Consider the following 14,270-nt stretch of genomic DNA (forward strand, 5'->3'; position numbering starts at 1 on the left):
TAATTTAAATTGAAATTGTAATGGAATACAGTTACTAATATTTTGTATTTTAAATACGTAATCCTGTTACATGTATGCCGTTACTCCCCAACACTGTATAGTATACCTGTACCTACCTGGAAGAGGCTAACCTACAACTATTTTCTATGAACAGAGGGGCTTAAATTAGCTCCAATGGTTACTTTGGGCTTTGGCAAGCTGATCTCAGGCCATGATCCATCCGTGGGTGGGATATTTACTGTCTGAGACACAACATACAAACACACACACGCGCACTCACACGCACACACACACACACACACACACAAAAGACGGCAGGAGTCAGGCCAATGTAACATGAAAATGATTTGAACTCATTTTCCCTGTATGTGAAAAACAAAACTGATGTTTCCATTAATGCAACTTTGATGAAAGTTTAAGGGTCAAGGCATTCCGGAGCGTTTTAAAGAAGAAATGTTAAGTTAGTATCTTTGTTAAACCCTTAAATGTATGGGTGTTTCAACAAACATTATTACATACCTCGGATCTTTAGCGACCCGACACATATCTGTCCCAAATGGATCTACAAAATGCCCAAATAGTGTCAGATTTTAAAAACATTTTCAAGACAATTAGAACATAATATAATAGAACACGTTCTTATATATTTTGACAGTTTATTTTTCATATATCAAAGGGGAGAAATACTAAAGAGGTGTGGGTGATGGTAAAAAATGGATGAGGTACACAGGGTGGAATGAGGTCCCGGGACACTAAAGACCCAAGGTGTGCATTAAAGGGTTAAAGCAGTGGTTTGCAAACTTCTTGATGCTGAGGACTTCCACGTATAATTGCCTTGCAAGTGACCCCTGTTCAAAAATATATAAAGGTTGCTATATATTGTCATGTATAAAGACACATTTAAACTGTGTAAGTAACATTTTAAACAATGTAAACATTTGGCTTTTATATTGTTGTTGTACTGAGGCCAAAATAAATAAATAAATAAATAATTACAATATTATCTGGAAAATATGTTGACAGCGTATCTTTTTTCTGCCTAATATCTGAGTAATGTTAAATACAATTGTGAATAAAAACATTTTGATTGAACTGAAATGGCAATAATGTCAATTTAAGCAAATACTGTATAGTTTTGATTTTTGAACAACCTTTCCACGGACCCCCTAGCAGGGCCCCCTTTGAATTCCCAGACCCCAGTTTGAAAACCCCTGATTTAAAGGATAGTTAAACTAAAAATGTAAAGTGTCATACATTGACACTCATTTCATTCCAAACCAGTCCCAGATTCCCAGCCCCACATGTGCATCTCTGAGACGTCTGTTTTAGATCTTTTCATCTGGAAAGCATCACAATCTAATTAACATCTGCTAAACATCTTAATAAGATCATATTTACAAACAATCTAAATCATAAACGTCTCAAAGACATCTGCTAAATGTCTTACTGGCATCTGAGAAGAAACGTCTTATAAACGTATTGCAGATGAGCAAAAAAACTTAAAAAAATACATCTTCCAGATGTAAACACACACATCAAATAGATGTCTGGGTGATGTACGTGTGCTATAAATGGGATGACTTTGTCTTAATAGGGGATGTTAGGCTTTTTTTCCAACATGGAAAAAATATCAAACTGAATGGCAACTGAAACTGTCAGTTCTAACATGCTGCTTTCAGTATACATGTGATAAGAAAGAAAAGAACATAATAAAAGTTTCCTGTTTTTTGGGGAAGTGAAATTCACATTTGTACCCCAAAATTTCAACCAAACATAACATTAAACTGCTCAGCTAATTTTTCATCCACTACAATCTAGGACTTTTTCTTAAACGCTTATTTGCACACTTGAGTGTGTGTGTGTGTGTGTGTGTGTCGGCTCTTCCTATTCCACTGATTGGAAAACAGTTTATCTTTTCTTATCCACTCCTCTGCAACAGAAGGGGAAGTGGAGCAGTCGTTTATTTTGCGAATGGCACCAGCATGTCATTGAGGGGAGGGGGGATACCGCAACAGTGTCGCATTGATTTGCAAACGAGTTTGTAATTAGCTGTTTGCAATGGGGTATTAGTGTCTGTGCGTGTCTTTCTGTAAGAGCACCCCTTAAGCACATTTTTTGTGATTGTGTGACCCTCTTGTCCTGGGTGAATGAGGATGCTCCGTGATAAGGAGATAACACTAATTAGTTCTCCACCCATTTACTTGTTAACTGTGTTTGTGTGGATTTATAGGCCTGTGGTAATACTCCCCACACACACTCATTTAAGCAGAAGGAGATAAATTTAAGCCTAATTAATTATGCCAAGTGGGGTTCCATGGCAAAGACTAAATAATGTGAAAAGACACTTCATGTATGAGCTTATCGGATCATAATTGTGGCTGGGATAGGCATGAACAAGACCATACGTTAGTTAATAAGCATGCATATGTACATATGTTTAAAAGTTAATTGATTTTGTAACTTTTTAATCTGAAATTGTAATCCACTTCATCTGGTCAGTTTACAATAAAATAGCATTTCAATTCAATGCCAGAAATTACAGATACAGTTGTATTCATTTTGATTAAAGGGACTTGAAAACATTATTACTTAAAGGAATATTCCTGGTTCAATACAAGCTAAGATCAATCGACAGCATTTGTGGCATATATTGATGACCACTTTTTGAGCATAACTTGTATTTAACCCAGAATATTCCTTTAATATTATTTTTATAAAAAAAAAATGTGTCATTTATTAAAAAAAATACTTTTTTTTTAAATGTTATATTAAACAACCCTTTAAAAATGTAATATGACATGACCTGTGCCACACATAGAGTTTCATAGAATATTTTTTTTTTATGTATTCAAGGGGAAATTATATTTAAAATGTGTAATCTGTAGACAGATGATGAGTTGAAATTTGAGGGAGAAATTAAAATAACTACAAGCCAAGAAAGTGATTGCCCTGATCTGTTCAAACTAGATACACTGGCAGAAGTATAGATCCATACATTGATTAAAGAGAGCTAAACACACACACACACACACACACACACACACACACACACCCACCCCTCAACCTATCTTCATCTTATGATTCATCCTCTTCTAGAAGCTTGGGAAGTTTTAAGCAGATTTGAAGTCAGTCTGTTCTCAAAGTGTTAAAAAAGATTGGACCCATTTTGTATGTGTGTGTGTGTGTGTGTACAAAGAAGTGTCTGACTGTCAGATTAATAGAGAAAATGATCTTCGCTGAGCTCATTTCTCCCCTTTGGTGCAACACACTGACTCACACACACACACACACACACACGTACACGCACACACACGCACACGCACACACACGCACATTTTGTTTCTCTTATAATATAATATAATAAAATGTACCAGCAAGGTAAACAGGACTCCAACACAAAGTGGAGGTGTATAGTATAACCCTATAGGAGTTTATTTTGAGATAATGACTGGCTAATTTGTACTAATTTGCACCGGGTATTACTAGCTACTTAGCAAATAAATAAATGTACATTAAATATTGTAGTTTAAAATATGTTTTGCTTGCAAGAAACAATGATCAAACATACAGTTGAGCAGTCATTACAAAAAAATATTTGACCACAAAACCCCATGAATACATTATTTTCCAAATCATTTTTATAATGAAAATCAAATAACTTTATTATTGCAAAATCTTGAAAGTTTTAATGATCCAAAATATTTATTTATAGACCTATCAATTAACACTTAACTATGTACCACCAAATATTAGTTTTTAACTCTAATTTTACAGTTCTGGAAAACACAGTTATATGTTTTTTTGTAATTATTAAAAAGTAATCTATATTTTAATAAAATCTATTTTGATATTATATAAATATGATCAAATTTGGTGTAATAATTACCAACGTAGTCTCAAGACGATTCATGATAATTTGTCTGGCAATGTACACAAGTCTTTTACTTTTACACACCAGCCAATCAACAAACACAATTTCAACCCAATACAATTCACTCACTATCCAACACTTTCTTTTAAGTAATGTACAAATTTTGTTTCTCATTGTGCATTAAAAAGACTGATGTACACGATCTGTAATACACCCCTCATCTTCTTTAAAACAGTCATGATTTTTTTGCTTCTGTTGTACACAACTGTAATTTTCCTCTTTAAATCATGGTTAGGTTTAGGATTTAGGTATACGGTATTACACCTTATGGTTAGGGTTTAGAAACCCTGTGGTTTCTTTTGTACGTTTTACACAGGCCAACTCAATTTCGCCATCTCGTACTGTTCTTACAACTTGTCATGAGATTGCATTGGTATTTACACTGTTGCTGGTGGTGTAGGTAACAGATGTTAATTGATTTCGCACTGATAGGCATATCAAAGGCTTATTTGCTCTATAACAACAAACACTCAAAACTTGCAGAATACACTAATCCTGCCCCCTCTAATGGATCAATGGAAAACTAGACATATCATTTTGTCCTCAGATAAAACCCCTAACCTCAGTCTAAACCTCGACCTTTACCTGACTGCAACCTTTATTGAACGGTCTGTATAAAGATTTAACATGATTTGCCCTGAGAGCTCAATTAGGCAGACTGATTTTAAGGCAACCATATGCAGTCTGCAGCAGGTCAGTTAGACATAACGCTGACTCTTAAAACATAGTCTGTGACCTCATAACAAAAGATTTGTTCTAAAGCCAAAATGTTTTTGTGCCCACTCTTAAAATTAATGGCTCGAATTAGAACCAAAAACAGATTTACAGCCTCATGTCATAGGACAACCTTTTAAAGTTATTCTGTAGTTCTTTTGAAAAATACCATTGGTGCGTTAATGAAACCAGAAGCCAATATTGATCTGAAGAACTATAATGCAACATCAAGAACTTTTGAGATCTCCAATAAACCATATAGCCAACTCAAGGAATGTTTATGAGGCTTGTATTATGTATTTTTAAGAATGTGCTATTTCCGGCGATTGGTACACAGCATGTAATCAGCCTGCTGCCAGGCACATTTTCTTCCTGGTGGACATCCTGTCACTCTTGTTGGTCTGGCCAGAGATTTACCAGACATCACAATCATTCCATGTCACAGATATTTATGGAATATGTATGTCTGACAGATTTTGATAATTGAATGGATCATTTTGCATGTGATGTCTCACACAATGAAATAATGTTTAGAAGTTGTGAAGAGTATAACAGTTTCACTGAGAATCAACTCATCAGTGTTGATATTGTGCATATATGTATCATCTGTTTTTTGACAAATTTGTTAAAAGATGCTAATCTTGAACTGGATTAATAGTAAAATTGTGCTCTAGAGGATTAATTAATACCCAGACTATCTCAGGGATTCAATTGAGAGAGGGGATATTATCGTAATAAATTGGCCCAAGGTGGCATTCAGCGTCCCGGGCGGTTAGAGCTACTCCAGGGTCACGGAGGATACAGTATAACCATGTCCAGATTAATTAAGGAGGTATTAGTCAGTCGGGATTGAGGTGGATTCTGAAGCGATTTAGGCTGCATGTGTCTCAAAACATCTCCACGAAACCACATGTGATAGTGATTTCCAGGACCAAAGCACCTATGTGAAATGAAATCCCAATTAAAAGCGGTACAGCATCACTGGCGCCCTTTAGCCCATTTACCCTCTGACATTATGAGCCCATTATCACATACAGTGTCTGATCACCAGTCCAAATAACGAAAAGTATATTAAAACAGGATTTGAGCATATAAAATAGTGGCACTTTAGGTAGTCCCATAATAGTTGGAAAATTGACTCCAGAAGCTTTTTCAATTAGTGTATGAGGGATTTTTAATGTGTTATGTTTCTTTTCATAAAATTAAATTTATTTGCTTTGTGATAACATGAGACATTTGTCATATTCAGTGTCTAAGAAATGAAAAGGGGGTGGGGGGGTCATCTTCTGAAATGTCAAGGTTAGATTATGCTTTAATGATGAATGGACATATAAAAGGGTTTGTGGAGTCATAGAACTCCACTGATTGACTGATTAACAGATTGATTGGCAGATATCACAAAAAATACATAATAACGGTCTGTAACCAGTTTTTATGGATGGACAGACAGACAGACAGAAAACAGATAGACTATATACAATATGGATGGCTGGATGGATAGACAGACAGACAGACAGACAGATAATGACCCATAGATAGATAGATAGATAGATAGATAGATAGATAGATAGATAGATAGATAGATAGATAGATAGATAGATAGATAGATAATATGGATGGATGGACTATATACAATATGGAAGATGGGTGGATCTAATTTATTATTTACAATATGGATGGATGGATGGATGGATGGAGACAGACAGACAGACAGATAGATAATGAATGGATGGATGGATTCAAATATTGTAATTTTAATATTGTGTTGGCATCACTGCTGACTCATATCACTTCACAGGTAAACCCACACCAGGTGCAAAATACACCATAATTCCCGTCTTCAGTGATTGGATGATATTTTAATGAAATAACCTTGTTGCCAGCCAGCCACAATGACAGTTAATGTGTTCCTCAGTTTAGTCTAACAACCTGATCATCCAGTGGGTCACCTCCATGAAAAACAACCCCCACTAAGTGGCTAATGACCAAGGCATATAATCCCCCTCAAAACAAGCACAAAGATGCTAATTGAATCTTTCTATAAATAGGCTTGACTTCTGCTGCTCCTCCTTTGCTAGAATTGGCACCAGTAACCTGGAACCTGGATAGGAGTATTTCATGGGCTCCCCATATCCTACCAAGAAATCAGACAGACTAGTGGTACATTATATAACAGGTGCATCCTCAAGTCAATCACAGTTTTTTCAAGGCTGTAACGCTTTGGTTTAATCGAATCAGTCAGAGTGAAATCCATCTAAGCAGCAACGGTGAGGTTCGTAAAGTCCTACTTTCGTTTGGTCCTGGCGCGCTTTGGAAACGCCTGCTCGCAATGGTGCTATAAGGAGAGATTTACGCACTAACCAAACCTAACCTAACCTGTAACGTCCTAAATAGTTGCACCAGAAAGAAGCAGAGCAAGTCATGTTTCATTTACCGATGTTCACACCTGATCAGGTGGCTCGAGTCTGTGAGAATCTAGAGGAAACCGGAGATATCGAGCGCTTGGGGCGCTTCCTCTGGTCCCTGCCCGCGGCCGTTCCGGGCTCGGCCGGCGAACTTCTCAACCGCCACGAGTCGGTGATGCGAGCCCGTGCTCTCGTCGCTTTCCACGGAGGGAATTTCGAAGCTCTCTACCAGATCTTGCAGACTCACCGCTTTACGCGAGAGTCCCACGCCAAACTGCAGGACCTGTGGTTGGACGCGCACTACCGTGAGGCGGAGCACCTGAGGGGAAGACCGCTGGGTCCGGTGGAGAAATACCGCATCCGTAAGAAGTTTCCCCTCCCTCGCACTATCTGGGATGGGGAGCAGAAGACGCATTGCTTTAAGGTGAGCCAAACTGCTCAAGAAAGAAGACGTCAAAACCATTCAACTCTCGTTAATTTGTCATTAAGACTCGTGTCTCTATTTTTAAATGCGAACAATATTTGTCATACAGATGGTCCAGAAACCCACTAGTGAAAAGGTATATTTTTCCTTAAAAATAGATAAGCTTTAAAAAAAAAAAAAAGTAGAAGAAAAGAAAAGAAAGTAAGAAATATTACACATTACACCATCAATTAACGTTTTGAGTGAAAAATGTAACTATAGAAAAATTATAATATGAATTTCAGAATTTCTCAGAAGCTAACTGGTTTGTCCCCCTTTTTGCATTAATAATTGCATATGGTGATCCATGTTATCCCAGCATGATGTTTCAAGCAGCATCTTGTGCTTCCATAGAAGCGAGGCAATCTTAACTTACACACAAAGGAATTAAAATAGTCACAAAAATGTTACAAATTTGATTAGTGACCAAACGCAAACGAGTCTTAAATATAGCAGTTCTCAAAGTCTTTGAAATTAAAAATGTAACTTTCAATAATGACCGATTGCTTTCTAGTTGGCTGCATTGTTTATACAATGTAAAAATGTTTTGGAACTTAAAAAAAAATGGTTGTATTCTAATTGATTTTAATTGAGTAACAAATATGATTTAATATGCCTAAGCCAACCTGACACCAACAGAAGGAGTTTTAAGGGCCAGATTATCTAGAAACAGCTCCTTTACTTAACAACTATATATCAACTTCCACAGTGCAAACAAATAAGGACTTGCACTGCATTCTTGATGCAACAATGTAAACACTGCGTTAAGCTTCTTCTCCAATGATAGCATGCCGAGACTTTTCAATGCACGCTCATTGTATAGAGTGCACAAGGTCTTGCACCACATTGAGACGTTGCTAATAGACTATGTTTCTTAAGCCTCTTGAGCCAAGGCCACCTGTGGCATTTAAGCTCTCATTCCACACAGATGACTTTCCACCTTTTCAGCTTCACCATGTTCCAGACACCAGTCGTCAGATTAACTAACAGTTAAACTGCTTTGCAAAGCTCTCATAACAATTCCTTGAGTCTGTAATTGTTTTTGCTGACTGATTGAATGAGAATTGCAGTGGAAAGTGGATAAGAGATTATGAAATGGTCTGTGGATAAAGTTTAAGGGGTGCTGCCACTTTATGAAGGTGGTCAATAGTTACTAACACAGGAAGTGAACTGTAATTGCTGTCCCGTAAATAGATTCCTCCAGCAGAGAGTAAATGAGATAAAATAGTAAGTGGTTCTCTGTAGGACCATGGCATGTATGTGGTGGCCAACAGACAAAAGCAGGATTGAGTCCTACAGTAAAGCCTTTCTTAGACAGGATTCCATCAGATCAGGGGTCATCAACTCTTTTCTGAACCAGGGACCCCCAACCCAGACTCTCAGCCAACCCCTTATCTAAAACTGCTAAATTTTCTAAATGACACTTTATAAAACCTTTTAGAATTAACATTACATTATGCCTATGATTCCATTCACCACTGTATTTTTTGACAGCGATATAGATTAACGAGTTTCATGCCCTACCCAAGCAACCATACCGTCTAAAGATGACATAAGATGTTGTTTATTTCAACAGTAATTTTGTAATAAAACGCTGTAGAAGAAATCAAACACATTTAGAAATAAAGAATATTTAGAACATTTAGAACTCTATTAGAAATTCCTCAGTGTTTTAATTATAAGTCCAGGGACACCCTGCAGTACCTTCATGGACCCCTAGGGGTCTACAGATATCCACTTGAAATGTTTGTCCTGCAGGTTAGTGATCTAAATACTTCCTTCCCAGAAGACTAGTTATTTTGAATGAGGCTTAATAAGATATAATGCTATTAACTTTCTTGAGAAGATTCTGGAGGACTCTCTTAACAGTGAAACCTACATCCTGATTTTTTTTTTTGTGATTCAACCTAATTTTAATCTGTGGACTTTCCAGGAAAGAACCCGTAGTCTCTTGAGGGAATGGTACCTGCAGGATCCCTACCCCAACCCTTCTAGAAAACGGCACCTGGCTCAGGCTACAGGTCTCACACCCACTCAGGTGGGCAACTGGTTTAAAAACAGAAGGCAGCGGGACAGAGCGGCATCTGCTAAAAACAGGTACACAAAAACTGTACAATAGCAACATTGTACAACCAGTACTAACAAAGAGACCTCACCCATTTCTTCAACCACACACCCTCTCTCCTAAACTCTGTCCTTCAAGGACAGGTCAGGTCAGGTCTGCATTTTATGCATGGTTTTAAAAAATGGTAATTCAATTATTGAATGCCTCATTTTATGAATAGAATTCACATGAAATCAGTAAAAGAAGCTGTTTTAACTACTCAACAATGATTTAAAGTAATATATATGCAGCAGATAATGTGTAATTTGTAATGTTTACCTTTTGCATATAAAGTATGGCGCTAACATGTATATGTAGCCATATTATGCATTGATTACACTCTGTTATTACATTTTATGATGACACAGATACAACTGCAAAGATGTATATATAAAAGAGTGTTAATGGTAAGAATACAGACAAAAAAAAGATGAGAAGCAAATCTTACGTTAATGGCTTTCGCTGCAGGCGGCACATGAGTGAAGCAGCATATCAAACAACAGAGTGAATATGCACTTAAAGTATTTAAATTTCTCAAATGTAAATGATCGTACAGATGTAGGTACATTTGCACCAGCTCACTAATGACACTACAAGTCTTACAAAAAATAAGGAGTTCTGCAAACTTACCGCAAATTTCCCATGCATTGTTTTCACGTGTAAATGAGCTTGAGATTTGCAACAAATGTTTGCCAAAAGTTTGCATCTCTTCACTGGTAGTGGTGAACCTGCAGCAAACCTTTGGCGATAATTAAGTCAAGTTTGCCAGAATTCTCTATGTTTGTTGGGGTGCTGAACAGAAGTTAGTTGTCGGCCTCAAAAGAGGTGGAGCTGCAGGTCACTGGTGCACTGGTGAGCTGTTACGAGAAATTGTGTTCTAAATGATGTCACATCCATTCGTTCTTCAATTTCCTATGAAGTGTGTTCTAATAAGGTACAACATGTTAAATCAACAACCCTGATAGCGCACGTACATCACCCAGATGTACGTGTGCTATTTATTGTGTTTTATCCGAAAGATGTATTTTTTACATTGTTTGCTCATCTGCAATATGTCTGTAAGACGAATGTCAATAAGTATGTCTCAGATGTCAATAACACATTCAGCAGAGGTCTTTGAGACGATTATGATTTAGAATGTTTGTAAATCTGATATTTTTAATATGTTTAGCAAATGTTAATTAGTTTGAGATGCTTTCCAGATGGAAAGATCTGAACTAGACATCTCAGAGATGTGCTATCTGGGAAGCTATCTCTTCCATGTAAATCCATCCTAACCAGCAATGAGCTTTTTTGAATTTTCTGTCAATTCACGTAGAGTTTTCAACTTCAGTGTTGACAGACAAATTGATTGTCACTGGAAAATTGCGGCATTGCACACTGTGTTAGTTTTGACTTTCAAACACTGTCAGCTCAAGCAAAGTGTTAATTTTCTTATTTATTTTTTTGCAGACTGCAGCAAGACCACCCCCTCCTTCCCTCAGGTAGCTCTCTGGAACGTTCCTCATCAGAGCACAACCCCCTCCTCCATGGCTCCTCCCCACAACATCCTGGCAGCCCAGAGAACAGTGACTGTAGCTCGGGTACAGGGCCGAGGAGGACTGGAGCCTCCACACTAGAAATATCAGTCAGCAGTGACAGTGAGTTTGAGTCATGAAGAACGCCTGGAGCAGCCCTCAGTACTGCACAGAACTGTTGAAAAGAAAGCTTATAAATGCACTTAAAGGAATGATTGACCACATCTTTTAAATCTGCTTTTAAAGGGACTTTTTCCATGTGATTTTGCTGTTTAAAACAGATTTCTTTTTTTTTTAATTTTTTATTATCAAAACAGGCACATTTGGGCTCTTGGTTTTCTGGGAAAATTGAAATAATCAGGAGTTAATGCTTTCTTGAATGTTTCATTTGTGTTATGTTTCTTCCTTACCAAAGAAGACCATGCCATTTCAAGGCTGATGACTAAACTGTGCACTTGAAATTGACTCCCAACGGACTTCTTAAAAGGCATTTGCCAAATAAATATCAATCCAAAAATCTATTATTCATAATTTTCTTCTTTTTTTAATCAAGTGAATACTCAGGTGGTACAAAATATGAGACATATCTTGCACGTGGACCTACTGTATTATGCAGATTGTGTATCTGAAGTGCTGCTGAACTACTTCAGCAGATGGCATAATCAGTAATTTTGTCTTGTTTTCCACTATAATTAATTTTTGTTGTTGTTGAAACCTATTAAAAAATAAACTTAATTCAATATATGTTCTTTGAAAACAAGCCTTAATATCTTATGCAGTTTTGCTTCTCATGTAAATGTATATATATATATATATATATATATATATATATATATATATATATATATATATATATATGTTTTTTTTATTTTTTATTGGAAAACAAGACTGATTAATAAGATTTTGTTCCCCCACAGTTTATCCAGACCATTATTTCTCTAGTCTGGAGAGCCAGGACTGTCATAGCACTATAAACCTCATGTTACAGTTTTTCCTTTAAATGTGAATACCATGAAAAGTTCTAATTATCTTTTTATCTTCTTATTTAAAAACTGGTTTACTTGCATGTCCATACAAAGAAACATTGAAAATGAAGTTACAAGTAACTTACTGCTATATGTTTTTGTAAGCATATAGTTACATGTAGTAACATGACAAATGTATTGGTTTTCTTTTCTTTTTGTGGGTCAATGACGATATATATCAATTAAACTGTTTTGCACAGAATATAATGACAAAATCTGAATTAACATGGATGAACTGACATTTTAGTGATTAAATATTAATGTGATGCTGCTTAACTTGAAACATGTCTCCCTAAATCAACTTCTATATACTCTACACAAAGATGATACTGGCTTCAAGTCATTTTTATGTGCCTACATTTGAAGGATAATGTTACATGACAGTCCATAATTTTTAATTTCCATATACCCATATACTCACTGAAGTTACCTGAAAATGAGAAAATATTGTTCCTATCTGTCACTCACTCGACGTTGTGTCGATGTAGTGACACTAGGGGTCGCTCATGGGAGCCCCAAACACCTCTGAACTTTGAGAAATGGTCAATGGCATTTGGTGAGTGGAATTTGCATGCCACTCCCCCAGACATACAGGTATAAAAGGAACTGGCTCGCAACCATCAGATTTTTAATTCGGAGCCGAGTGGTGTTGAGTAGAGAGTTCCACTGCCATTTCATTCACCTCACAACGAGAAACGTATGCTGTTGGATATATGGCACATTTAAGCGGCTTTCTCCCCCTCTTCGGGATTGATGCAGAGTATGCCCCTGGGCGCTTTGACAGCTGAAAGATTATATATTCTTGCAGAAAAGAGTATATTTCCTTCTAAAAGAGTGCGCACTGATGGGGAGCATCTTCCCTCTGTGTGTAGTTCCTGGATATCTATCTGTCCGCTTCTGACGTGTCTGGGCTGTAGTCACGTTGAGGCAGCATTCATGGATGGTTCATGTTCTCACTGCGAGAACATGACCATAGTCTTTGCTTTCCTTCTGCAGGGGGAAAGCCACTCCAGCCGCTCCCCAACCCATGCCTTCTACCTAAGGGCACTAGGGGGGTTACCCCCTAACCGGGTCGGTTAGCGCTGGGGCGATTTGAGGACACCAGTGGTAGTGCTTCTGCTGAGTAATCCCCCATGGACCTCCCATTCCCTAGTATGCTCATTTGCCCAGGTCGAGTTCTGGGATGAGACAGGCGGCTCGCCTCAGGTCGAATTTAAAATCTCTATCAGAGCTTGTGAGGAGGCTGAGCTCTTGATCGCAGCATCAGAGTGTGGGATGGCACAGTTGGACGCCTTCGGCTGTTGACCACCACACTTGCCCAGGCTGCCGCATGTGTCGGGCTGGAGTGGATCCCTCCATCCTGTCCTGAGCCGTCGCGGCTTGATGATTGGTTCCTGGTTCGGAGCACCACTCACGGCCGTGCCTTGCCCCGGTCCCATTCTTGCCGGAGGTACACGAAGAACTCACAAAGTCATGGTGGGCACCTTTTACTGCCCGGCCCGACTTCTGGGTTGTCCGCTCTCACTATCCTCGACAGAGGGTCGGTCAGGGGGTATACAGAGATTCCTCAGGTGGATAAGGTGGTTGTGGTGCATCTGTGCCCACAAAACGCCATCACCTGGCGGAATCACCCGAAACTCCCATCCAGGGCCTGTAAGTCTACGTTGTCTCCTCCGCCCTGCATCTCCCGCAAGTACACCTGGCCAAGGCATTGAAAGAGCTGCACGAGGGTTGTCCTGACCCCGAAGTGATGCAGGAGCAGCACTCGGCGACCGATCTCTCCCTCCGGGTAGTAAAGGTCATGGCGTGGGCACTTGGGCAGGCGATGTCCACCTTGGTTGTCCAAGAGCTCCACCTATGGCTGAATCTGGTCAAGATAAAGGATGCCGACAAGGTCTACTTCCTCGATGCTCCCATCTCCCAAATCGTCCTATTCAGCAACACTGTTGAAGACTTTTCCCAGTAGTTCTCAGCGGTGAAGAAGCAGAAGGAGGCCATTCAACACATCCTGCCCCGGTGTGGTTTAATTTCCTGCACCCCGCCTGATCACCTCCGAGGGCATCCTCCTGCCGCTGCTACTCAGGCGGCTTCAACGCAGCCCGAGCCAACTG

General features: G+C 38.5%; 1 protein-coding gene across 1 annotated transcript; it reads left to right on the plus strand.

Annotated features, from left to right (window-relative positions):
• The first annotated feature begins 6,898 nt into the window (after positions 1-6,898).
• Positions 6,899-11,849, plus strand: six7 (SIX homeobox 7). The gene is made up of 3 exons (XM_052133641.1): positions 6,899-7,474; positions 9,447-9,610; positions 11,070-11,849. The coding sequence occupies exons 1-3, from the start codon at positions 7,067-7,069 to the stop codon at positions 11,272-11,274; spliced, it is 777 nt and encodes a 258-aa protein (XP_051989601.1). The 5' UTR covers positions 6,899-7,066; the 3' UTR covers positions 11,275-11,849.
• The last annotated feature ends 2,421 nt before the right edge of the window (positions 11,850-14,270 follow it).

Source organism: Xyrauchen texanus, chromosome 1 (assembly GCF_025860055.1).
Source record: "Xyrauchen texanus isolate HMW12.3.18 chromosome 1, RBS_HiC_50CHRs, whole genome shotgun sequence".
NCBI classification, from domain to species: Eukaryota; Metazoa; Chordata; class Actinopteri; order Cypriniformes; family Catostomidae; genus Xyrauchen; species Xyrauchen texanus.

What these genes read in the sequence shown, in the direction of transcription:
- six7 (XM_052133641.1), top strand. Translation starts at nt 7,067, where the DNA reads ATGTTTCATTTACCGATGTTCACACCTGATCAGGTGGCTCGAGTCTGT. An exon ending in AGAAGACGCATTGCTTTAAG is followed by an intron (nt 7,475 to 9,446) that starts GTGAGCCAAACT and finishes TGGACTTTCCAG; the next exon opens with GAAAGAACCCGTAGTCTCTT. An exon ending in GCGGCATCTGCTAAAAACAG is followed by an intron (nt 9,611 to 11,069) that starts GTACACAAAAAC and finishes ATTTTTTTGCAG; the next exon opens with ACTGCAGCAAGACCACCCCC.